This window comes from Canis lupus, chromosome 10 (genome assembly GCF_003254725.2).
Source record: "Canis lupus dingo isolate Sandy chromosome 10, ASM325472v2, whole genome shotgun sequence".
In the NCBI taxonomy this organism is placed as follows: Eukaryota; Metazoa; Chordata; class Mammalia; order Carnivora; family Canidae; genus Canis; species Canis lupus.
In genome coordinates this window covers 17,734,312-17,756,453 of record NC_064252.1, presented here as the reverse complement: position 1 = coordinate 17,756,453, position 22,142 = coordinate 17,734,312, and the positions used below count along the sequence as shown (strand labels likewise).

At 66.6% G+C, this 22,142-nt stretch overlaps 3 protein-coding genes across 7 annotated transcripts in view; all 3 read left to right on the top strand.

Moving 5' to 3' along the window:
* The first annotated feature begins 1,512 nt into the window (after positions 1–1,512).
* TRABD (TraB domain containing) lies at positions 1,513–9,155 on the top strand. 5 transcript variants are annotated; one of them, XM_025455674.3, is made up of 10 exons: positions 1,513–1,629; positions 5,610–5,677; positions 5,915–5,993; positions 6,257–6,423; positions 6,566–6,706; positions 6,965–7,075; positions 7,167–7,306; positions 7,546–7,718; positions 7,802–7,913; positions 8,011–9,155. In XM_025455674.3, the coding sequence occupies exons 2-10, from the start codon at positions 5,645–5,647 to the stop codon at positions 8,186–8,188; spliced, it is 1,134 nt and encodes a 377-aa protein (XP_025311459.3). In that variant the 5' UTR covers positions 1,513–1,629; positions 5,610–5,644; the 3' UTR covers positions 8,189–9,155. The 5 variants fall into 5 exon arrangements, with proteins under 5 accessions (XP_025311459.3, XP_048971177.1, XP_048971174.1 ...); XM_049115220.1 differs by lacking the exon at positions 1,513–1,629 and adding an exon at positions 1,939–1,958; XM_049115217.1 differs by lacking the exon at positions 1,513–1,629 and adding an exon at positions 2,732–2,753.
* On the top strand, positions 8,577–11,518 carry LOC112665729 (angiopoietin-related protein 5-like). Its single transcript, XM_049115058.1, has 7 exons — positions 8,577–8,610; positions 9,458–9,626; positions 9,705–9,732; positions 10,040–10,131; positions 10,509–10,636; positions 10,731–10,916; positions 11,170–11,518. Exons 1-7 carry the CDS (start codon positions 8,577–8,579, stop codon positions 11,469–11,471), a joined length of 939 nt encoding a protein of 312 aa, XP_048971015.1. The 3' UTR covers positions 11,472–11,518.
* A 1,592-nt stretch (positions 11,519–13,110) lies between these two features.
* The window catches only part of SELENOO (selenoprotein O), a 13,647-nt gene continuing 4,615 nt past the window's right edge, over positions 13,111–22,142 (top strand). The window contains 6 exon segments of the mRNA XM_025455649.3: positions 13,111–13,716; positions 19,155–19,358; positions 20,231–20,393; positions 20,395–20,412; positions 21,305–21,435; positions 21,757–22,037. Of these exon segments, the coding sequence (XP_025311434.2) occupies positions 13,136–13,716; positions 19,155–19,358; positions 20,231–20,393; positions 20,395–20,412; positions 21,305–21,435; positions 21,757–22,037 (1,378 nt within the window). The 5' untranslated portion in view covers positions 13,111–13,135.

The window sequence follows — 22,142 nt, the reverse complement described above, 5'->3', positions numbered from 1 at the left end:
CACGCACCGGGAGCCCGATGTGGGATTCGATCCCGGGTCTCCAGGATCGCGCCCTGGGCCAAAGGCAGGCGCCAAACCGCTGCGCCACCCAGGGATCCCCTGTCCCGTGGTTTCTGCAGGAAGAACAGACAAGGCAGGTGGACGGGCTCAGGGCTGGCTCATGGGAACACCGTCTGCGGGCTCCGGGGCTCCCCGGTCGCCGGGCACCTGCCCTGGGTGGTGGGAGTGGGTGAGGACCCCGAGGGCGGGAGCCCCACGGAGGGTGCGGGCGGGGGCGCTGCGGTCTCCGGGCCGTAGCCCTGGGGGGGCCTCCTTCCAGGTAAGCAAGGCCCAGCGCCTGGTGCGGCGGGAGAGCCCGCAGGCCTGAGCAGCGCCGCCAGCTCTGCAGGCCGGGACCCCCCGCCCCCCGGGCGCCGGCTCTCCCCGCGCCCCGCCGTCCCGGCCCACGGCCGCCCTCCCCTCCGCGCACGCCGCCCCGTGGCTCCTCTCGAGTTGCGGACGGTCGCAGAGCCCGGACGCCGCAGGGGGTGTGTCGCCGACCGCCCCCCCCGGCCGCGGAGCCACCTGCGTGTCCGTGTCCGCGGCGAGACGGGGGCCCGGCTCGCGGGGACAGAAGAGGCCGAGCCGTCACCCCGCGCAGCGCCGCCCGCCCCGCAGGTGCCCCGGGTGCGCGCCCCCGTGGGCGCAGGCAGGTGCCCCGCTCCCGGTACCCGGCCCTGGCGGCTGGGCCCCCGGAGAACCCCCGTCCCACGCAGCCACGGCGGGATCCGGCTCTTTCCGCGGGGCCGTCCCAGCGTGGACACGTCCCCCGACCCCTCCAGACCCGGACGGCGCCCGTCGGGACCGCGGAGGGGGCCGCGTGGTCGGCGCCCTGGGGCGGGGGGCGGGGGGGGGCACAGGCCTCGGGGACCGGAGGCCGCGGAGGGAGGCGGGCGGCGGGACTGCTGGGCCTGCACCCACCGCGCCGAGGGGCGGCCGCGCCCCCCGCACCCCCCAGGCCAAGCCACGCGGGCGCCCCCCCTCCACCCCCCTGCGCGTTGCCCCTCCCGGGCGATGGGCGCGAAGCTTCTCCGTGGACGTCGTGAGAACATCCGGGGGCTGGGCGCTGCGGCCAGAGACCCTAAGAGTCTTCGCAAGGCCGCCTGCTCCCGCACAGCCCCGGGGACTCGAACTCAGGGCTCCACAGTCCACTCCTTTCTCTTGGACCGTGAGGCGCCGGGGGCGGGCCGGGGCGGGCCGGGGCGGGCCGGGGCGGGCCGGGGCGGGCCGGGGCGGGCCGGGGCTTCTCGCGCGCGGGCCCCTGGGAAGTGTAGTTCGCGGGCGCTCGCGCACAGCCCCCTGGGAAGTGTGGTCCGCGGGCGCTCGCGCGCGGACCCCTGGGAAGTGTAGTCCGCGGGCGCTCGCGCGCAGACCCCTGGGAAGTGTAGTCCAGGGGCGCGGACCCGGCGCGCCGACGGAGCGGACGGGCGGCGCGGGGAACTGCGCTTCCCGGCATGCCGCGCGCCGCCCGCCCCCGGCCCCGGCCCCGGCCCGTCCGGCCGCCCCGCCCCCGGTCCCGGCCCCGGTCCGCCCCGTCCGGTGGGGCGAGTAGCCGCATGGAGGCCGGCTGAGGAGCACCGCCCAGCCTCGGTACGCTGCGCGCCGCGGGCCCTGCTGATGGGCGGGGGTCGGGCCGGGTCGCGCTCGGGGTCGGGGGCCGCCTCGCCCCGGGCCGGGCCCCGCCCCCCCCAGCGTGGGCCCCGGGGCTGCAAGGGTCAGCGCGGGGCCGCGGGGGGCGCGCGGGGCCGGGGGGGGGGGCGGGGGGGCTCCCCCGGCGGGACCCGGGCCCCCGAGTGCGGCGGCGCTGCCCTGGAGGCCGGGGCCGGGGCCGGGTCGGCGGGGCCGGCGGGGCCGAGGCCTGCGCTTCGTGCGCGCGGGGCAGCGGCCGGGGCTGTAACTTCGTGCCGCAGAGCAGCGCGGTGAGCGAGTCGGGAAGTCGGGGGCGGGGCGGCCGCGGCGCGGCGTCGGGAGCGCGGCTCTGGGCACGGCGGGCTCCGGGGCGGGGGTCCCGGGGCGGGGCCTGGACGGGAGGACGGCGGGGCGGGGCGGCGAGGGGACGCGAGCCCACCGGGTGGCGGAGGTGCGGGCGGGGCGGGGCTCCCGCCGACCCGGGCCAGCCTGGGATGGGGGCGGGGCGGGGCGGGGGCTCCGCGCACACCCACCCCCTGGGCTGCAGCCCAGGGCCCCCCCCCCCCCCCCCCCCCCCGGCCCGGCCGACGGGGGGTCGCCGGGAGGGCGGTGTCTCTGCTTGCAGCTGGCCGTCTCGCCCCGACGGTGCCCCGGGGTCTGCCCTGCCGAGGCCTTAGGACCGTCGTGGGGCCCCCGCCGTGACTTCCCGGGGTCCTGGTCAGCCCCCAAGGGCTCCACCGCCAAGCGCCGGCCCCGCGGATGGGGCCTCGGTCCCGAGCCCGGGTACGCGGGTCAGCACCGGCTCCGGCTGCGCGGGCAGGGACGGGGCTGCCGCTCACGCTCAGCTGCCCGTGGCCTCGGTGCGTCCGGAAATGGACGCCAGCACAACACGCTCAGACGCTAATCATTTCATCACGCGGGTCAAGCTGTCCCAGGGTTGCACCCCCGGCGGGTCCCAGATGCCAAAGGGGCTTTTCCTGCTGTTGAGCAGGTACCTCTACTGGAGGACGGGACAAGGCGGTCCTCTCGGGGCCCTCGGGGCCGTGGAGAATTCCCTCCGCTTAGGATGTGTCTTCTGGAAGCTGGTGGGTGACTCTGCTGCTGTCACCTGTGTGCAGGATTGTGACTCACAGAGCCAGGTCCTGGTGTGTCCCTATGGATGGGGACACAGCTTGGAAGACTCATCTTCCACTGTCCCCTAAAACCAGACTGTTGGTTGTGCTTGTGCCCCACGGGGTTCACTCCTGCCTCCCCCAGAGTCCTCGAGGTCACGAGCTGAAGTCTGAGCGTGGCACCCATCCCGCAGCCAGACAGCTGGGCAGCAGGTCCCAGCAGCTCCGTCCTGGAGGCAGGAGCCAAGAGTCCTGACAGGTGGGAGGCCCTCGGGGGCCCTGCAGCCCAGGTGGCGGGTCTGAGACCTGGCCAAGCCCTGACCGCGACCTGCCACATGGTTGCTGGCATCTGGCCCCAGGTCATCCTCGTGGACAGTCCTGCTTGGCAGTGACAGCTGGTTGGAGGGAGGGAGTGGCGGCTGGATGTGGCAAGGGGCTCCGTAGGCCACCAACCGTGGCGTGGCCAGTAGCAGGCCCGCACTGGACTGTGACGTGGGAGGCAGCACATTTATGTTCCCTCGAGGGTATCGGCAGGGGCCTGTGTGTCGCTGCAGCATGCAGCGGTCTAAGAGCTGCTGGGACCTGTAGATCCAGAGAGTGAGGCGAGGAACCCGGGTGTGGACGCTGGGTGGCAGCCACTGGGGGGGCAGGGAGATGGGGGCTGGACTCCGAGGTGGGGGGCCTTGCTTCCCTCATGGTGGCTGGGAGAGGCTCAGGCCCAGGGGTAGGGGGCGGGGCTTACAAGCAATGAGTCCTGCAAGGCTATGGCCGGGGCACCCCACCTCTGATCCTCCTGGCGAGGCGGGGCACCCACCTCCGCAGGGAGGGGCACAGAGAGCTCGAGGGGGCCCCAGGGCCTGGCACGGCAGTGGGCGACGGCATCACACCTGATGGCCTGTGTGGCACCCCTGCGCCCCCAGCCTCCAGGAGGGCCCACGGGCAGGTGCCTGTGGCCTGTGCACAGTGGGGCCCGCCTGTCCCTGCACGCACAGGTCTCCCCAGGGCTTCGGAGGGCGGGGAGGGGCGGGGAGGACTGGTGGCCACCACACCCTCGGGAGGGAGGGCAGCGGCCACGTGGTGACAGGAGCCTCTCTGCCCCAGCACAGGATGTTTTCTTAAGAAGTTTTTCTGGTACCTTGGCAGCCTCGAGCTGCTTCCAAGTAAGAACTGTTTGCTTTTCGAGTAAAGCTGGACCAAGGCGCGTCACCTCCCGTTCCTCCTGGGCGCTCAGGAGCCTGGAGGGGCGGGGCGGGGCTCCTTGCTGCGCGGCCCCCCTGCCACCCCCCCGCGGCTTCAGGGCCCGTCCTGCGGGTATTTGGGTGGCGCCTGGCATTGATGGGTGCTTTTTTCTGTAAAGTGGGAAGAACAGGCTGGGGGGGGTGTCAGGCAGGAGGTTCTGGGGGAGGAGAGCCCAGGCCCTCCTGCCCCTCCCCAGAAGCACTGTCTCCCACACCCCCGGGGCCCAGCTGCTTCCTTGGGCCCTAACCCAGTTCCTCTTTCTGACCCTGTGACTAGGGCTGCGTCTTTCAGAAACCCGGTGCCAGCCCCTCCCCCGCCCCCACAGCTCCAGGCACATCCCTGGACCCCAATGGCATTTGGTCAGAGCGGGAGGGAGCCCCGCCCATCTGTGAGCCTGGACACCGGGCTGGGTGGCCATCCCTCCCGCTGCTGAGGAAGAAGCAGGAGCTGGGGCAGGAAGCCCCCGCGCCACCGCCACGGCCACGGCGGGACACAGCCCGGGCGGCCCAGTGCAACGGTGGGGGGGCCCGGCGTCCAAGGGGCCGGGAGCCTGACACATGGCCTTGCTTACTTGTCACGGGCCCTTCCTTTTTATTGTAAAATGTTGGAAAGTGTCAGCAACAGAGAAACAAGTGCAGCCCAGCAGCATTGCACAGACCCCCCCAGGCCCCCCAAGGCCTCACTCCCCCAGGTTACCACCCCAGGCCTTGTTCCTCCAGGCCTCCCCAGGCCTCGTTCCCCCAGGTTCCCCCCGCCCTGGCCTCGCTCCCCCAGGTCCCCTCCCCCCCAGGTCTCATTTCCCCAGGTCCCCCCAGGCTCCCCGAGGCCTCACTTCCCCAGGTTACCACCCCAGGCCTCACTCCCCCAGGTCCCCCCAGGCCTCGCTCCCCCAGGTTCCCCCCCCCCCGCCTCGCTCCCCCAGATTCCCCCCCCCGGCCTCGCCCCAGGACCCCCAGGCCTCGCTCCCCCAGGGCCCCCCCCCCCAGCCCTGCTCCAGAAGCACAGCCCGAGCCCCAGGCACTGCATTGGCCTGTCCCCGACAGGTGCAGATTCTCTAGAATCAAAGGTGGTTCATGCCACAGCTTGAAAGCAGTCGGCGTGGGTCTGCTCCGGGGGCTGGTCCCCATGGCGCTGGGTGTCCCCGTCCTCAGGTGCTGCCACCCTGCACCCAGGCACCGCCCCAGAGGCTCCATCAGGCTGGGCTGGGTTCTCCCACGGCGTCCTGGGGAAGCCGGGAATCCCATCCTGACACAGGTGGCAGCCCCTCCCCATCCTGGGTCCTGTGGGTCTGGATGGTCTGTGTCTGCATGGGCGCTCGTCCAGCCCAGGGGACACAGAGGACACCCCCCAGCTCACCTGCTAGGGCAAAGCCAGGTGTCCCCAGCCCTGCTCTTAGCCCACGGCGCAGGGTTTCCAGATCCCTGAGGGCAGGGTCCCCCGTCTGCTGGACCCGGAACCCCATGGCTGGTGACCGGCAGGTGTCATCTGCCTGGAAGGACCGAGCCTGTGGCCCGCCCACGGGTCCCCGAAGCAGAGGGAGCCCCATGCACAGCTGAGGCTCTGGGTGACTGCCTGCCTCTGTCTCCTCAGGCTTCGCTCGTCAGTGCAGGAGCCGCCGCCCAGCCATGGAGGGGGAGGAGGAGCAGCCACCCCAGGAGGTCAGGGACCCAGCGATGCCAGGGTCAGGGTCTCGGGCTCAGGGTCCAGCCAGCCTCTCCGCAGAGTGGGGGCCCCTCAGCGTGGCCGCCTGGGGGTGGGCTGTGTACAGGCCACGATCACAGGCTTCAGTACTGGGGGCCGTGCGGAGCTCACGGTGGGGACGCAGGGCTGCCCCGAGCCCAGGCTGGTGCCAGGGAGGTGGGCACCCCGACTCAGACGTTCCCTTCTCTCTGCAGGCCGACGTGGAACCTATTGTGACAGTGGGGGTGTCAGAGGTGGTGCCCAGGGTGCTCGCCGGAGAAGCCCAGAACCTGTGTGCGCGCTCCTGAGATCACGCAGGGCCGGGCGGCTGGGGGGGGGTGGAGGGGCTCTAGAGCAGCAGCGGGTCCCCTGGGCTTGGAGCCCTGGGCGGCGGGGTGCACCCCCTGGCGGCCGGTGCAGGGGTGCCAAGGCGGGGGCGGGGCACATGGACGGTGCGTGGGGAGCTCGTGTGCACCTGGGCCCCGGGTGTCACTCACCCAAGAGCCAGGAGCCCGAGTGGCCCGAGTGCACCGCACCCACCCCCGCTGTCCTTGCAGCCGATGCGGACGCGCTGACCCTCCTCCTGGAGATGAAGCTGAGGAGGCGGCGGGAGCGGCCCAGCCTGCCACGCACCGTGACCGAGCTGGTGGCGGAGGACGGGAGCAGGGTGTACGTGGTGGGCACGGCACACTTCAGCGATGACAGCAAGAGGGACGTGGTGAAGGTGGGGACCGGCCCCCGGGAGGGCTTACTGGGGCCTCGTGCCTTCCCCGTCCAGCCGCGGGCAGAGCTGTTGTGTTGCCTCGGAGCAGCAGGGGCACCGGGGGCGGGGTGGGGCAGCGGGCTGAGCGGCGCGGCCCTTGCAGACCATCCGGGAGGTGCAGCCCGATGTGGTGGTGGTGGAGCTGTGCCAGTACCGCGTGTCCATGCTGAAGATGGACGAGAGCACGCTGCTGCAGGAGGCCAAGGAGCTCAGCCTGGAGAAGCTGCAGCAGGCCGTGAGGCAGGTGCGGCGCCGGGTGGTGTGCTGCCCACCCTGGGGCACCCGGGCTGGGCCTCGGCCCAAGGGGAGAGCTGGAGTGGGCACCCCGGGGCCCCGCATGGGCAGGGGCTGAGCTCAGTGCTGTCGGGCCACCCCAGGACCCCTCCCGTACCCCTCGCTCACACCTACATGTGCCGCCGGGGGTCGTGGCAGGGGATTGGGGCCTGGGCCTGAGGGACACCCGCTGGGGATGCGGCTGCTGACGCGGGCTCCCTCCCCGCAGAACGGGGTCATGTCCGGACTCATGCAGATGCTCCTGCTCAAAGTGTCGGCGCACATTACCGAGCAGCTGGGCATGGCTCCCGGCGGCGAGTTCAGGGAGGCCTTCAAGGAGGTGGGCCTGGGGCCACTGGGAAGTGGGGGGCCGGTGCCTGGGGGCTGCCCGGGGCCCAGCCGCCCCGACCAACGCCCAGCCCTCGCCCCAGGCCAGCAAGGTGCCTTTCTGCAAGTTCCACCTGGGTGACCGGCCCATCCCCGTCACCTTCAAGAGGGCCATCGCGGCGCTGTCCTTCTGGCAGAAGGTCAAGCTGGCCTGGGGCCTCTGCTTCCTGTCAGACCCCATCAGGTAGGGCCCCTCACCTCCTATACGCAGCCCCACCCAGGAAGGGTGGCCCAGGGCCCGCCGCGGGGTTCGTCCCCCCTTGTTCTGGGGCTAAGCCTCCTCAAACAAGGCCTTCCCGCCCCTTCCTTCCGCCGGGGGCCTGGACACAAAGGGTGCGGAGGTCCCTGCCCTGGGTCAACAGCACAAGCCTCCTGCTGGCTGCCCTGTGCCCACGAGGCTGGCAGCGTGCCCTCTGCCCCCAGCAAGGATGACGTGGAGCGGTGCAAGCAGAAGGACCTGCTGGAGCAGATGATGGCGGAGATGATCGGCGAGTTCCCCGACCTGCACCGCACCATCGTCTCAGAGCGCGACGTGTACCTGACCTACATGCTGAGGCAGGCCGCCCGGCGCCTTGAGCTGCCGCGCTCCTCTGACGGTGACGGCGACGGCTGGCCCGGGCGGGGGCTGTCCGGGCACCGTCGCCGCCAGGCCGGGGCTGACGCGTCGCTTCCCCCACAGCTGAGCCCAGGAAGTGTGTCCCCTCTGTGGTGGTGGGCGTCGTGGGCATGGGCCACGTCCCGGGCATCGAGAAGAACTGGACCACCGACCTCAACATCCAGGAGATCATGACGTGAGTACCGCGCAGGCCGAGTGGCCCGGGGAGGGGGCTGGCCCGGGAGCCCGCGCCCCTGCGCGCAGAGCCAGCCCAGCCCACCCTTCCTCCGCAGCGTGCCCCCGCCGTCCGTCTCCGGCAGGCTGTCCCGGCTGGCCGTCAAGGCCGCTGTCCTGGGCCTGCTGGGCTACGGCCTCTACTGGATGGGGCGCCGCGCCACCAGCCTGGTCCTGTCGCTGCCCATCGCTCAGTACTGTCTGCAGACGGCGTCCACGGCCCGGCCGCACAAATAGGAAGGACAACCTCCCGGCCGCGCCTGGGTGGCAGCCCGGGGGCGCTGGGGCCGGCCCCCCCACCAAGGAAGTCCCGGGCGCCACCCCCCGTGGGGGTCCCCACCCAGCCACGCCTGCCCCCCAACCCGCCCAAATAAAGAATTATTTAACTGCTCTGAGCTCAGGCCTCCCCGCAGCCCCTCCCTGCCCCCGCGGGACCGCTCCTGGGGTCACGGGCTCCCGCGCGTCAGGACAAGCTGGCAGGAGGGGCCACGGGGGCACAGCCGGCCGCCCCTACCTCACCGTGCCTTCCCCTCGCGGGCAGCGACTCGCGGTGGGCTCTGGGCCGTCGGGGTCCCAGCGAGGCAAGCGCCGAGCCGCTCCCTGGGGCTCTAGGGGCGCCGCTGCGATGGGGCGCTTGGCCCGGCGGGGGCCGCCCACGGGTGCCGGCTCTGCCTGCAGAGACTGCTGTGGGCTTTTAAAAATGTCTGAAATTTTTTTTTACTCAGGTAATTTTAACTTAAAACGAACTGAAGCAAATGTCAGGAAATACTAGCCTTAAATCCCACTGGGACAAAGGGTGTCAGGGCGGCGCAGGCGGGGCGCGGGCAGGCGAGCCCGTGGGAGGCGGCGCAGGGTGGCCCCTGGACGCGGCCCCTCCGTCCCTCTACTCGCTTACCGCTGGGACCCTCCCCGGGGCTGCCCCGCGCTGCCTCCCTGACACCTGGTGCGTGGTCGCCACTTTGCACACATGCAGCAGATGCCTGCCCCCCCCGACCCCCCACGCGGGGCTCCTGGTCCAGGCACGTCCAGGGGGGTGATGCAGCAGCCCCGCGGGCCGGGGATCACGCGGGACTGTTTGTGTTGACTCCGTGTCCGACCAAATCCGGGGCAGCCTCGGCCGTGAGCCGCGCCGGACGGTGTTCTTCCTGTCACATACACGCGTGTACTCGTTCCTTAGAAACCGAAATAAAGTCTAATTTTGGAAGCTCCTGTTTTGTGAAATGTGTGGAAATGGGAGTCAGGTGTCCCGTCCCCCCCCCCCCCCCCCCCCCGCTTCCGTTCGCGGGGTGGGGGAGTGGGCCGGGGACGCCCTCAGCACACGGCAGATCCGGGCGCAGGGGCCGCAGCCAAGGGGAAGTGCGCTCTCGGGGCGCCCCTGCCCTGCCCTCCTGCCGCACCCTTGGGCCCCCCCAGCATGAGGGAGGAGAGGGGCGGGGTGAGCCCGGCACCTGCACAAAAGGAGCCGGGGCCCAGGGGCTCAGATCTGCCCCGAAGGCCAGCCGTGAGCGCGCAGGGTGGAGGTGCTGGGAGGCCGTGGCCCCCCACCTGTATCCGTGGCCCCCCACCCGTGTCCGTGCCCCCAGGAGCCATGGCTGCCAGCCCCGTGCTGGGTCTTGCCGCTTTCCTGTGCCTCTCGGTGCCCCGGGCCAGCTGCCTGGTGCGGTTTCGACGTCCGGTAAGAGGCGGTTGCCAACGTGGGCCAGGGGCTCCCAGAGCTCCCGGCCTGCCTCTCAGCGGCCCCCTCTCCCCACAGGTGCAGGTGGCGCTTTTGGAACCCCAAGGTCTGGTGAGGCAGCTGAGGGAGGCCGGGGCCCAGGCTCGGCAGCCCCCGACCTGCCCCACAGCTCCCCCTACCCCAAGGGGACGGGCAGCGCGGCCTGGGCCCCTGGTGCTCCCACATTAGGGCCCCCGGGCTTGGGGGGCTGTCAGGCGGCTACCGGCTAGGAGGGGAGGGAGCCAGGACTGGCCTTCGGGGCAGCAGGGAAGGCCCCGGCCGTCCAGGGGCCGCAGGCAGGGTGGGGGGAGGGCTCCGCTCCGGTCGCGGGGGCATGGCCGCCGTCTGAGCGCCCCTGGCCGCGTGTCCCGCAGGGAGGGACTGCTCTCACATCTGGGCGGGAAGCCCTGGTGCCCCCAGCGGAGTGTACACCGTCCAGCCGGCTGGAGCTGCCACCCCGTTCCAGGTGGGTGGCCAGGTGGGCGGCTGCCGCCGTGGGGGCCTGGGGGGGTCATGGGCATCACCGGGGCCAGAGCTAGGGTGTGACCATCCAGCTAGCCGGGCCGGGCAGCCAGGGGAAGCCTCGGGGAGACCGAGCCCCCCGGGAGACCGACCACGTGAAGGGAAGCAGCAGCCACGCGGCAGGGTACGAGCTCCCTCCAGGACCGAGCAGCCTCCAGGGGTGCAACCTTATCGCCCCTTCCCAGAACTCGAGTTTAATATGATGCAAGTTTATATAACATGACAAGTAGAAAAACAAAGTTTCAGTTTTCAAATACAAAGTGTTTCCTGGAGAACGGGGAGACCTGTAGGCCCCATGCCAAGTGCATGCCCCTCCCCCAGGTCCTCTGTGACATGCACCCAGGACGGCGGCTGGACGGTGATTCAGAGCCGCGACTGGGGCCGCGGGAGGCCCCTGGACTTTGAGAGGTGCTGGCAGGAGTACAAGCAGGGCTTCGGAGACTTGAGAGGTAGGACACACTCCTGCGGGGACCAGGCCGACAGCGGGGGCAGCCAGCGGTGGCCCGTCCCACAGCTGTGCTGCCTGATGGCCTGCCCCCGCAGGTGACCACTGGCTGGGGCTGCAGCACATCTCTGACCTGACGTCCCAGCCGGGCCTGCGCGCAGAGCTGAGGGTGGACCTCCTGGACGTGGACAACCGCACGCTGCACGCCCATTACAACCATTTCCACGTGGATGGGGAGGCCCAGTTTTACCGGCTGACCCTGGGCCTGTACTCGGGGAACGCAGGTGAGCGCTTTCGGAGGGGAGGGACCCGGTGGGCTCAGGGAGGGGCTCAGGGAAAGGCAGTCCTGCCGCAGGGCCAGGGCAGGCAGGGAAGGATGGGTCCCCGGGCACCCCAGCTTTCCGGCCTACACCTGCCAGTCTCTGTGCTTGGGGAAACACTCGCTCCCTGAGTGCCCGCCCTGGGGTCCCCGACGGCGAGGCAGCGGGTGCGACCGGATGGGCGGCTAGCCAGCACCCACGCCGCCACCGCACGCAGGGGACGCGTTCCGGGGCTCGGGCCACACAGACAACCAGGAGGGCTGCGGCTTCAGCACGCTAGACCGCGATCACGACCGCTGCTCTCCCTGCACGGACGGTGCCCAGACCTTCTCCAGCTGCAGCCACGATCGCTCGGGCTCCGGGTGGTGGTACAGCGACTGCGGCCACGCTGACCTCAACGGGCCATGGCCAGAGCGTGAGGGGGCCATTTCGGGCATGCGCTGGGCGGCTGGCGACCAGCAGCCCACCTTAAGCTCCTCCGTGCTGCGCCTGCGCACGACTGCTCCCCGCGAGGCCTAGGCCCGCGCCCATGGGCACCTGAGCCTCATTAAACGTACCAGCCTGGCTGTCCACTGTGTCTTCCTCAGGGTCGGGACCAAGAGGCTGCTGAGCTCAGCTCCGGCCTAGCCTGGCTGCTCAGACCCTGTGCTGTCCCTGGGGGGCACCTGTCCACCCAAAACAGCCCTGGGGGCATCCGTGAGGCCGTGCAGCCCAACGTTTAGGCCAGAAGCAAGGGCCCCAGGTGCCATAAGGCACTAACCCTTGGTGCCGACCTCCTGGTCCCCTGGCACCCCCCAGGTGCCCCCATTGGCTGTGAACCCAGGCTCACCAGATTCCAAGGTGTGGGTAGCACAGTGGGGTGAGGGGCAAGGAGATGGGTCGGAAGGGCCTGGGAAGGGGGGGTGGTGACACTAGGGTCAGGCCAGGTTCCCTAGGCAGGTAGGAAGGAGGCTGGGACTAGGGGACTCCGCCAGCAGGCCAAGCGGACAAGACTGCAGGCAGCCCAACGTCAGGCTGCAGGAGGAGACCCGGGAGATCAGCGCCCACAGGGACCTAACACGGAAGGCGGTGCCCCCGTGCACCCCCGGGGTGAGGCCTCGGAGCTGCAGAGGGCCTGGCAGGCACAGACGCTGCACCTGACATCTGGGAAGCCACGTGCTGGGCTCCTGGGGCGAGGGCACAGTCCAGCCGCGAGGGAGCCCGTGTGTCTGTGCTCCTGGCCTCAGGTTTTAGTGGGAGGCCAGCGTGGGGGGCCGCGGGGGCACTGGGAAACCCCTGCAAGGACCACCGGCTCCCTGCCGCCATCTGGGTGTAAGGCTCCTCTGAGGGCCGCATCTGGGGCACCCTGCAGCAGTCACACAGGTGCCTTTCCTGGGCAGATGCTGCAAGGCCAGGCTGGGCCCCCAGCCCCTGGGTGACCATGGGGAGGGTCCCGGGACCCTCAGCCCTCGAGCCCAGGGTCAGAGACACGGGGAAACGGGAGGAGCTGGGTTCAGGGCAGTGCTATGCCAGGAGAGCAGAGGGTGCCAGGAGGTCACCCCAGAGGGGCGGGGGAGGATGGGCATGGGGTCCAGGGGCGCAGGGGAGGCACAGGCCTCCGCTCCGGCTTCGCCCCGGGGCTCCTCGTGCGGGGCCGCACCGACCCGGACCCGGACCCGGACCCGCGCGGACAAACCTCCCCTGTCCCCTCCGCCCCGGTGCCCAGCGCAGCCGGGAACCTCCCAGAGGCCGCCCCGGTCACCCGGGCTGAGGCGCCCCTGGCGGTCTACAGTCGCCGGCGCCCGGGTGCTCCTCCCTCCCGCCCCCGCCCCGCCCCCAAGCCCACCCCCAGACCCCCCAATCCCCGGATTCCTCCGGGCGCCCCCCGCCCCCGGAACGCCCCGAGACTCCCGGAATCCCCCGGGCCCCCCGACCCCCGGATCTCCCCGCCCTCCTGGACCCCCCGACCCCCGGACCCTCCACCCCCCGGGTCCCCCCGCCCCTAGGACGCCCCCCCGACCCCCGGGGCCTCGCCGCGACCAATCAGAGCCATGCTTTGGAGGGCGCGGCCCGCGCAGGCGCACGAGCAAACGCCACCCGGCGGCTGCGCAGCCGGGCCGCGGGCCGCGGCTTCCGGTCGGGGCGGGCTTCCGGTCGGGGCGCAGGGGCTTCCGGTCGGGGCGCAGGGGCTTCCGGCGCCGCCGATGGCCGCGCTCCGGGCCGCGCTCAGGGCCTTGTTCGCGGCCCCCCGAGCCCGGTCGCCGCCGCTGGGCCGACGCCCGCCGCCCGCGCCCCGCTCCGCCTCGGCCGCCGCCCGCGGCGCTGCCATGGAGCCGGCGCCCCGCTGGCTGGCGGGGCTGCGCTTCGACAACCGCGCCCTGCGCGCGCTGCCGGTGGAGACGCCGCCGCCCGGCCCCGAGGGCGCCCCGTCCGCGCCGCGGCCGGTGCCCGGGGCCTGCTTCAGCCGCGTGCGGCCCGCCCCGCTGCGCCAGCCGCGCCTCGTGGCGCTGTCGGAGCCCGCGCTGGCGCTGCTGGGCCTGGGCGCGCCGCCCGCCGACGCCGCCGCCCGCGAGGCCCGGGAGGCCGAGGCCGCGCTCTTCTTCAGCGGCAACGCGCTGCTGCCGGGCGCCGAGCCCGCCGCGCACTGCTACTGCGGCCACCAGTTTGGCCAGTTCGCGGGGCAGCTGGGCGACGGCGCCGCCATGTACCTGGGCGAGGTGTGCACGGCGGCCGGCGAGCGCTGGGAGCTGCAGCTCAAGGGCGCGGGCCCCACGCCCTTCTCCAGGTGGGCCCGGGGAGGGGGGAGGGGTGGGGAACGGGTGGGGAAGGGGGGAGGAGCTGGGGGACGGGGAGGGGAGGCAGGGGGAGCTGGGGAGCGGGGCCGGGGCCGTGCGCAGTCCCGCAGCCTCCCTCCCTGGCTCCCTGGCTGGGCCTGACACGGAGCTGCAGTGATGTGGGAACTAGAACAGGTGGGGTGACCCCAGTCTCCCGGCCTGGGAACCAGCCGCCTGTGCCGAGGCCCCAGCCCCTCCCCTGCCGCGGGGCTGCAGCCAGGTGCCCCCGATGCCCTTTGACCTCTCCACTGCACAGGGAGGGTGCAGCCAGGTGCCCCGACGCCCCTCCACCTCCACCGCACAGGGAGGTACAGCCAGGTGCCCCCGACGCTCCTTGATCTGGACCACACAGGGAGGGTGCAGCCAGGTGCCCTTGACGGACCCTTGACCTGGACCTCACAGGGAGGGTGCAGAGAGGTGCCCCAATGCCCCTCGACCTCCACCATACAGGGAGGGTGCAGAGAGGTGCCCTGATGCCCCTCGACCTCCACCGCACAGGGAGGGTGCAGCCAGGTGCCCCCCACGCCCCTCCACCTCCACTGCACAGGGAGGGCACCCCCACCCCCCGGCTCCTCCCTCCAGCAGCTGCTCCACCCTCTGCGCATAAACCACAGGGATTTTGGAATCAGCTGTGCGGGAGCCCAGCCACTGGCCCTGGAGGCAACGTGTTTGCGGGCAGCCCCGGGGCAGCGCCTGGGCCTGTCTGCTCCTCCCAACGCACACAGGGTGTGGCCAGAACCCTGCGTAGGGACAGGACCCCTCAGGGCCGCTGCTCCCCGGGGACGGCCTCCAAGCACCTGTGGGCCGGACCAGGCAGCCTGACGCGCAGGGGCCCTTGGAGCTGTAGCGGCTCATAGTGCGCACAGTCAGCCAAACCAGCCACATTTGTTAAATGCTTGTTCAATGGCTGAAAAAGTTGCAGCCAAGTTGCCATTTTCTGTTCAAAGAAATCCTGAGGGCAGGTGTCTCCCCTGGCCACTTCCCTGTGCCCAGCCCTCCTCCCTCCAGGAGCTGAACGGGTCCTGCACCCCCTGCCTGCCACCCAGCAGCTCCATCTCTGGCCCCCAGAAGAGCTCGTTCTTCATCCTCCAGTTTCCAAATGGCTCTATCTCTAGAAGTGTCCTGAGTTCAGTTTGGCACCACCGCCACCCACCGCAAACACCTTGCTCAGAGCTCTCCACACCTCTGTCCCTTCAGAGGATATGTAAATGCTTCTCACTTGGGGGCCTGCTCGTTCTCTGAGCATCTTTAAACTTTGTGTATTCATTTCAGTAGTTTGTTTTTTTCAGTTACAAAGACAAACCTCTTGGGAGAGTGATCAGCTATTGGATGTCTTTTATGTTTGAAAACTTGAGTGTTAAGTCCCGTATTTCTAGATTTGAGATCCACTAGAATATTTTTCTTTAAACATTTTTTTAAATTATTTATTTATGATAGTCACAGAGAGAGAGAGAGAGAGGCAGAGACACAGGCAGAGGGAGAAGCAGGCTCCAGGCACCGGGAGCCCGACGTGGGATTCGATTCCGGGTCTCCAGGATCGCGCCCTGGGCCAAAGGCAGGCGCCAAACTGCTGCGCCACCCAGGGATCCCAATATTTTTCTTTAAAAGAAAAGGGTCAGTTAACCTTTACTCAGCTTGGCACCCACCCCCCGATGTGTTTTGGGGTCCCCAGCCTCAGCAAGGCTGACGTCCAACGTGGCTGTGAGTGGCTTCCGGCCAGCTCCTGCTGGATCCCCAGATAAGGATTTGGTGGGGTGGGCAGGTGACTTCATGCCTGTGCCGCCCCCTCCGCCTGCTGGAGGGGTTGAGATTTCAGAACGTGCTTCTCCTGGCAGGTACAGAATACCTTGTCCTCAGCTGGGTCCATCCTCACAGCTCTGCAGGGGAACAGACACGGGTGTGCAGGAGAAAGGACTGCTGTCATGTGTCCTGTTGGCCCTGTGGGTGCCTGGCTGCCCTCTGAGGCCCTTTATCCTTGCTATGTAATGGTCCAGTTCTGGCTTTTGCCTTGGGAAGAAGACAGGCTGCTTATTTTCAGGACCAGTTTTACCAGATTCAAGATTAAATTGGGCTCTGCTGGCTTCCCGCTGAACACGAAATCTGGCTGGGTGAGAGGGGATTCCCAGGACCAGGGAGGAGTGGATTGACATTTGACAGTAGGTTTCCTTGTCACAGTTCTTTATATAGACTAGAAGGTAAATGGAGTGCACCTGTCCCACTGGCCAGAGGCTGATGCCGTGAGCCCTGGGGTGACCGCCAGATCTGGTTTCTAGAGGTGTCACTCACACTGGGATGAGCCACACTCAGGCAGGGAGAGGCAGGAGGCCTAGATGTATCTTCACACAGTGAGGGCTTGCAAAACCCTGAGCACCCATGATCATATCAGTATATGCAGCATACATACAAAGGATTTGACAAAATAGAGTGCCCATTCTTGACAAAAACTCAGTAAACTAGGAAGAGAGGAATTTCCTTAAATTGATAGTACCTCCAGAAAACCGACAGCTAACATCTACTTGGTGAGAAGAGGCTGGAAGTTCTCCTACTAAGATCAGAAACAAGGTAAAGATGTTTCCCCCACCATTACCTTTCAGCATCACACTGGAAGTCTTAACTAATGCAGTAAGACAAGAAAAGGAAATTAAGGGTATACAGATTGAGATGGAAGAAATAAAACTCTGTTTGCAGATGAACATCTATGTAGAAAATTTCAAAGATCTGATGAAAAAGAACTAATAAGCAGTTACAGCAAGATTTCAGGAGGTAAACTTATTACAAAGTCAGTCACTTTACTATATACGAGCAATGAGTGATTGGAATTTGAAATTATTTTTTTAAGATTTTATTTATTCAGGGGATCCCTGGGTGGCGCAGCGGTTTGGCGCCTGCCTTTGGCCCAGGGCGCGATCCTGGAGACCCGGGATCGAGTCCCACGTCGGGCTCCCGGTGCATGGGGCCTGCTTATCCCTCTGCCTGTGTCTCTGGCTCTCTCTCTCTCTATGTCTATCATAAATAAATAAATAAATCTTAAAAAAAAAAAAAAAGATTTTATTTATTCATTCATGAGAGACAGAGAAGTCCCCGATGTGGGACTCAATCCCGGTTCTCCAGGATTACACCCTGGGCTGAGGGCAGACACTCCACTGCTGAGCCACCCAGGCATCCCAGAACTTGAAATTAAAAACAATATTATTACCATTATTACCTCTCAAAATGAAATACTTAGGTACAAATCTAAGAAAATACGTACAAGGTCTTTATGAAGAAAACTACAAAACTGATGAAAGATCCCAAAGAACGAAACAAATGGAAAGATATATCACATGTCCATGGATGAGAAGACTCAATGTTGTCAGAATGTCCGTTCTTCCCCGTTTGTCTTGTAGATTCAATACAATCCCAATCAAAATCTCAGTAGGTTATTTTAGACCTACAAAAACCAACATAATATTGAAGAGCAAAGTTGGAGGACTGACGCTACCTGACAAAAGCCTTACTATGAAACTATAGTAATCAAGAAAATGCACTGTTGGTGAAAGAATAGATTGATGGAACAATGGATAGACCCCCATGATGTAGTTAACTGATCTTGACAAAGAAGCAAAGATAGTTGTTTGAACAGATGGTGCTGGGACAACTGGGTATCTGCACACCAAAATATACCCTTATACCCTTCACAAAAATGAACTCAAAAGGGATCACAGACCTAAATGTAAAATGCAAAATTATAAAACCCCTAGAAGATAAGATAGAAACCCCAGAGGACCTTGGGTTTGGACATGATTTTTTAGACACATACACCAAAGGCAAGATCCATGAAGGAGATACTGATTAGCTGGACTCCATTAAAGTTAAAACTTTTGTTCTGCAAAAGACAATACCAAGAGAATGAAAAGAAAAACTAGACTGGGAGAAAACATTTGTAAAAACGTGATAAAGGACTTACTCAAAGTATACGAAGAACTCTCAAAACTCAACTGTAAGAAAACAAGGACTGAAATGGGCTAAAGACCCGAACAGATATGTCCCCAAAGAAGAGACAGAGTTGGAAAATAAGCACACACAAAGGAGCTCAGCGTCATGTGTCATCAAATGCAAATTCTGCCAACAGTGAGCCAGCATGGCACACCTATCAAAACGGCCCAAATCCAGAGGCCTGGCCACACCAAGTGCTGGCGGACATGGGGACCAGCAGGAGCGCACACTCGCTGACTGCCACGCAGGGTGGCGTGGCCACCACAGAAGGCAGTTGGGCAGTTTCTTAAAAAAGTAAACATGCCATATGATCCAGCAGTTGTGCTTCTTGCTATTTACCCAAAAGATTAAAAACCTGTGTCCACACAAAGCTCTGTGCACAAATGCTCATGGCAGGTTTATCCTTAATTGCCCAAACTTGGAAGCGACCAACATGTCTCTCGGTCAGTGAGTGGATACGTGACATGGGGTCCATCCAGACAGTGGGATCTTGTTCAGCGCCAAAGAGAGACGAGCTACCAAGCCGTGGGAGACACGGAGTGGGGCACCTGGGTGGGTTGCTCAGGTGAGCATCCGGCTCTGGTTCTCCCTCTGGGTCTTGATCTCAGGGATTCCCCACATTGGGTTAAAGAAAAAAAAAGACACGGAGGAACCGTAAATAAAAGACTCTGGTCTGAAAAATCTGCGTGCTGTAATGGTCACATTCCGGAAAAGACAAAGCTATGGAGACGCATAAAAGATCAAGGGTTATAGGGGAGGGAGGAATTGGCCGGGAGACTGCTCCGAGTGATGCCATCACCCGCCTCCACCCTCTGCCCAGACGCACGCAGCCGAGCGCACAGGAGCGAGCCCTGGCGGAGACGGCGGTGTGTATGACGGGGACGTGTCCGTGCGGGTCCATGGGTTGTAACAGGTGTGCATTGGTGGTGGTGACAGTCGAGGGGGCTCGGGGTCGACAGGAACTCCCTGTACTCTCCTCGGGGCTCTGCTGTGAGCCTGAGGTGGTTCTGGTCCACAAGGGCTGTTCTTGAAAGGATGGAGGCCCGGCGTGAAGGCCCGAGGCACGCAGGGCAGCCGACGACATCTGATGCTATGGGTGATGCTGACCTAGGTCATGGCGAGAGCACTTAAAGTAGAATTGCGGGTTGCGGCGGGGTGGGGTGGGGTGTGTGACCTTGCGGTGCAGGTCCTGCCAGGAGGCCTGACGGAGCCCTCGCTGTCCCCAGCATTAGTTGGGCCTCCAGCTGCAGGCCAGGCGTGGGGCCATGTTCGGGGCCGTGGCATCCGGCATCCTCTAAGCTAGGGTCCTCCCGCAGTGACGCTGCAGCTGCCAGTGAATGGTTTCCAAAAAGCCTTTAGGACGTTGTGAGTCCCTCCCGCGTGACGCCGCCGTGACCTGCGTGTGTGATTTCAGACAGGCTGACGGCCGCAAAGTCCTTCGGTCGAGCATCCGGGAGTTCCTGTGCAGCGAAGCCATGTTCCACCTGGGCATCCCCACCACACGGGCGGGGGCCTGCGTCACGTCCCAGTCCACGGTCGTCCGAGACGTGTTCTATGACGGCAACCCCAAATACGAGAAGTGCACGGTGGTGTTGCGGATTGCTTCCACCTTCCTGAGGTAATGCCGGGGCCCCAGGGCTGTGCGCGTGCTTCCCGGAGCTGCAGGTGGTACAGGTGGCCAGGGGCCTGCTGGAGGGGCTGCCCCGCGGGGCCCCACGCGCTGGGACCCCATCCCTGCCGGGCCCGGAGCCGCAGAAGTGGACGGCCCACGGGGTCAATGCCGGGTACCCACGGCAGGGCGCGGGGCCTCTGGGCAGGAGCCCGGGCCTGCTGTGGACGGCCGGCTGCTGCGCGCTGCCCTGGCCAGCCCCGCTCACGTCCCGCGCAGCAGCCTCTGTCCTCTGGTTCCTGTCCTGGTCGCTCCCCAGTGTCACCTGCTGCCTGGCACCGTATGGTTCCCCGTGCTGTGGAGCCAGGACCCCGTGGCCCTGGCCCACGCCCGAGGCTGACAGTCCCTGGCTCCTGCTCTTGTCCTCTGGGGGTGGAGGAGCCAGGGCACTCGCCTGCCTCTGCGCGGAGACCCCGGCTGCTTCCCCTGCGGCACCGCTGGCTGGCCGACCACATGGCGCTCACTGCTGGTGGGAACGCCAGTCAGTGAGACCGAGGACATCTCCGCACGTGGCCTCAGGCCCCCTGGGTGACACGATCACTGCAGGACGCTGGTCGCTGACGTGCTCCTAGACGCAGGGGTGAGCACAGAGCCCTCCTTGCGCCCCAGGGTCAGTCGTGCCTTCCTCGGCCTCCCGCAGCCCGGCGTGTGGGGGACGTGACCAAAGGCGAACGGTCTGCATGTCCCCAAAGGACAATGGTTTCCATTGGTTTTGCTTTAACCGGGGTGCTCTTCCCAGCCTGGGCCACGAGACCCTGTGGCCAGCGTCCTCACGAGGGCTGGGGTCTCCTCTAACCTGCCTGACCTCGTCCTCCCTGCAGGTTCGGATCCTTTGAGATTTTTAAGCCTGCAGATGAGCACACAGGCCGCGAGGGCCCCAGCGTGGGGAGAAACGACATCCGGGTCCAGATGCTTGACTATGTCATCGGCACCTTCTATCCTGAGATCCAGGCCGCTCACACCGAGGACCGTGTGCAGAGGAACTGCCGCCTTCTTCCGGGAGGTAGGTGGGCCGCACAGCAGCACCCCGGCCCTGGCTGCCAGGACACAGGCGACTCGCCCGTGGACACAGCTTCTCACTTGGCTCCCTGCCTGGCTGCCTGAGTCGCTCGCCTGTCCTGAAGCCTGTGACCACTTGTTGGCTTTGAGCAGACTGACTTCCCGGCAGTGCTGCGTGGAGGGTTGGGTCCCGGGACACACCACGGATCACTTGGTTTCGGCGACACTGGCGAGTCCTGTGCCCTGCCAGGCCCCGCGGGGAGCCTTGAGGGAAGGTCTCCACGTCAGTGGGTGCTGGGTACCTGACCGCATACCCTGCGTCCGCCCGGGTCACAGCCGCGCCTGGGTCCACACTAGTGTGCTCAGGTGTGGCTGGCACCCCGGGACAGGATGGATGTCTCACGCGACGTCCCGAGCCCGGGACCTGTGGCGTCCGTGGGAACAGAGAAGGCAGGGCCGGCAGATGAGTGCTATGCATGTGTGGGGCCTTGTCCCCCCAGGCTCCGGGCTGCCTGGAGGCATCTCGGGGTTCGGCTCACACCGTGGGGGGTGACTGGGTAGGTGAAGCCAGAGGACCACGCTGCCTGGGTCCTGGAGGGTCCTTGGCCTGACGCGGTGGGCCGTGCGAGGGGCTGCAGGGCATCTGTGTGCCTCGCCCGGCCCGAGTCGAGGAATGTCAGGGTTCCTGACGCTGTTGGTCTCGTAAGAGCCAGAATCGGTGAGCACGTAAGAGGCAGGTGGCTGAGTGGACAAGCAGAGCCCTCGCGCATCCCTCCTCCAGGGTGCTTTCTCCTTACACGTTCCCACGCGTCCTTCCCTGCGGTGAGCGCAGCGAGGGGCCGGGCCTGAGGGGCTCACGGGGGGCAGAGGGCCCACCTGGACCCGTCCCGCTGCAGGTGACCCGTCGCACGGCACGGATGGTGGCCGAGTGGCAGTGCGTGGGCTTCTGCCATGGTGTGCTCAACACAGACAACATGAGCATCGTGGGGCTCACCATCGACTACGGGCCCTTCGGCTTCCTGGACAGGTGGGCAGCGGGGCCAGCCTGTGGGCACCCCGGGTGCCAGGACCCCCAGGTGCAACCTGCCGTGTGCATGGCGGCTGGCGTCCGCGCTCAGTGCGGTGTTCAGCTCCTGGCCGTGCCTGGTCAGCCGTTCCCAGGAGCACAAATCCCTTGGAAGGCATTAAGCGGAGGGGCCTGCTTTCCCGGGGGGACAGGGGCGGGGGCCTGGGCAGGGGCGTGGCATGGAGAGGGGGCGGCCCCCTGCTCTCAGGGCAGAGTGGAGCCTGAGGGGCCGGCCCACAGCGGCCACGTGGACAATCACGGACCCCCCCACCCTGGCCCCAGGTACGACCCTGACCACGTGTGCAATGCCTCCGACAACGCCGGCCGCTATACATACAGCAAACAGCCCGAGGTCTGCAAGTGGAATCTGCAGAAGCTGCTGGAGGCCCTGGAGCCCGAGCTGCCCCGCGAACTGGGTGAGGCCATCCTGGCCGAGGAGTTTGACTCCGAGTTCCGCCGGCACTACCTGCAGAAGATGCGGAGGAAGCTGGGCCTGGTGCGGACGGAGCTGGATGACGACGGGGCGCTGGTGGCCAAGCTCCTGGAGACCATGCACCTGACCGGTGAGTGTGAGCAGGCTGCTGTGCCACGGTGCCAGCCCGGCCGCCTCAGGTTGGCAAAGCAGACACCACGTGAGGTTGACCATTGTCACCGTGAAGGGAGCCGCT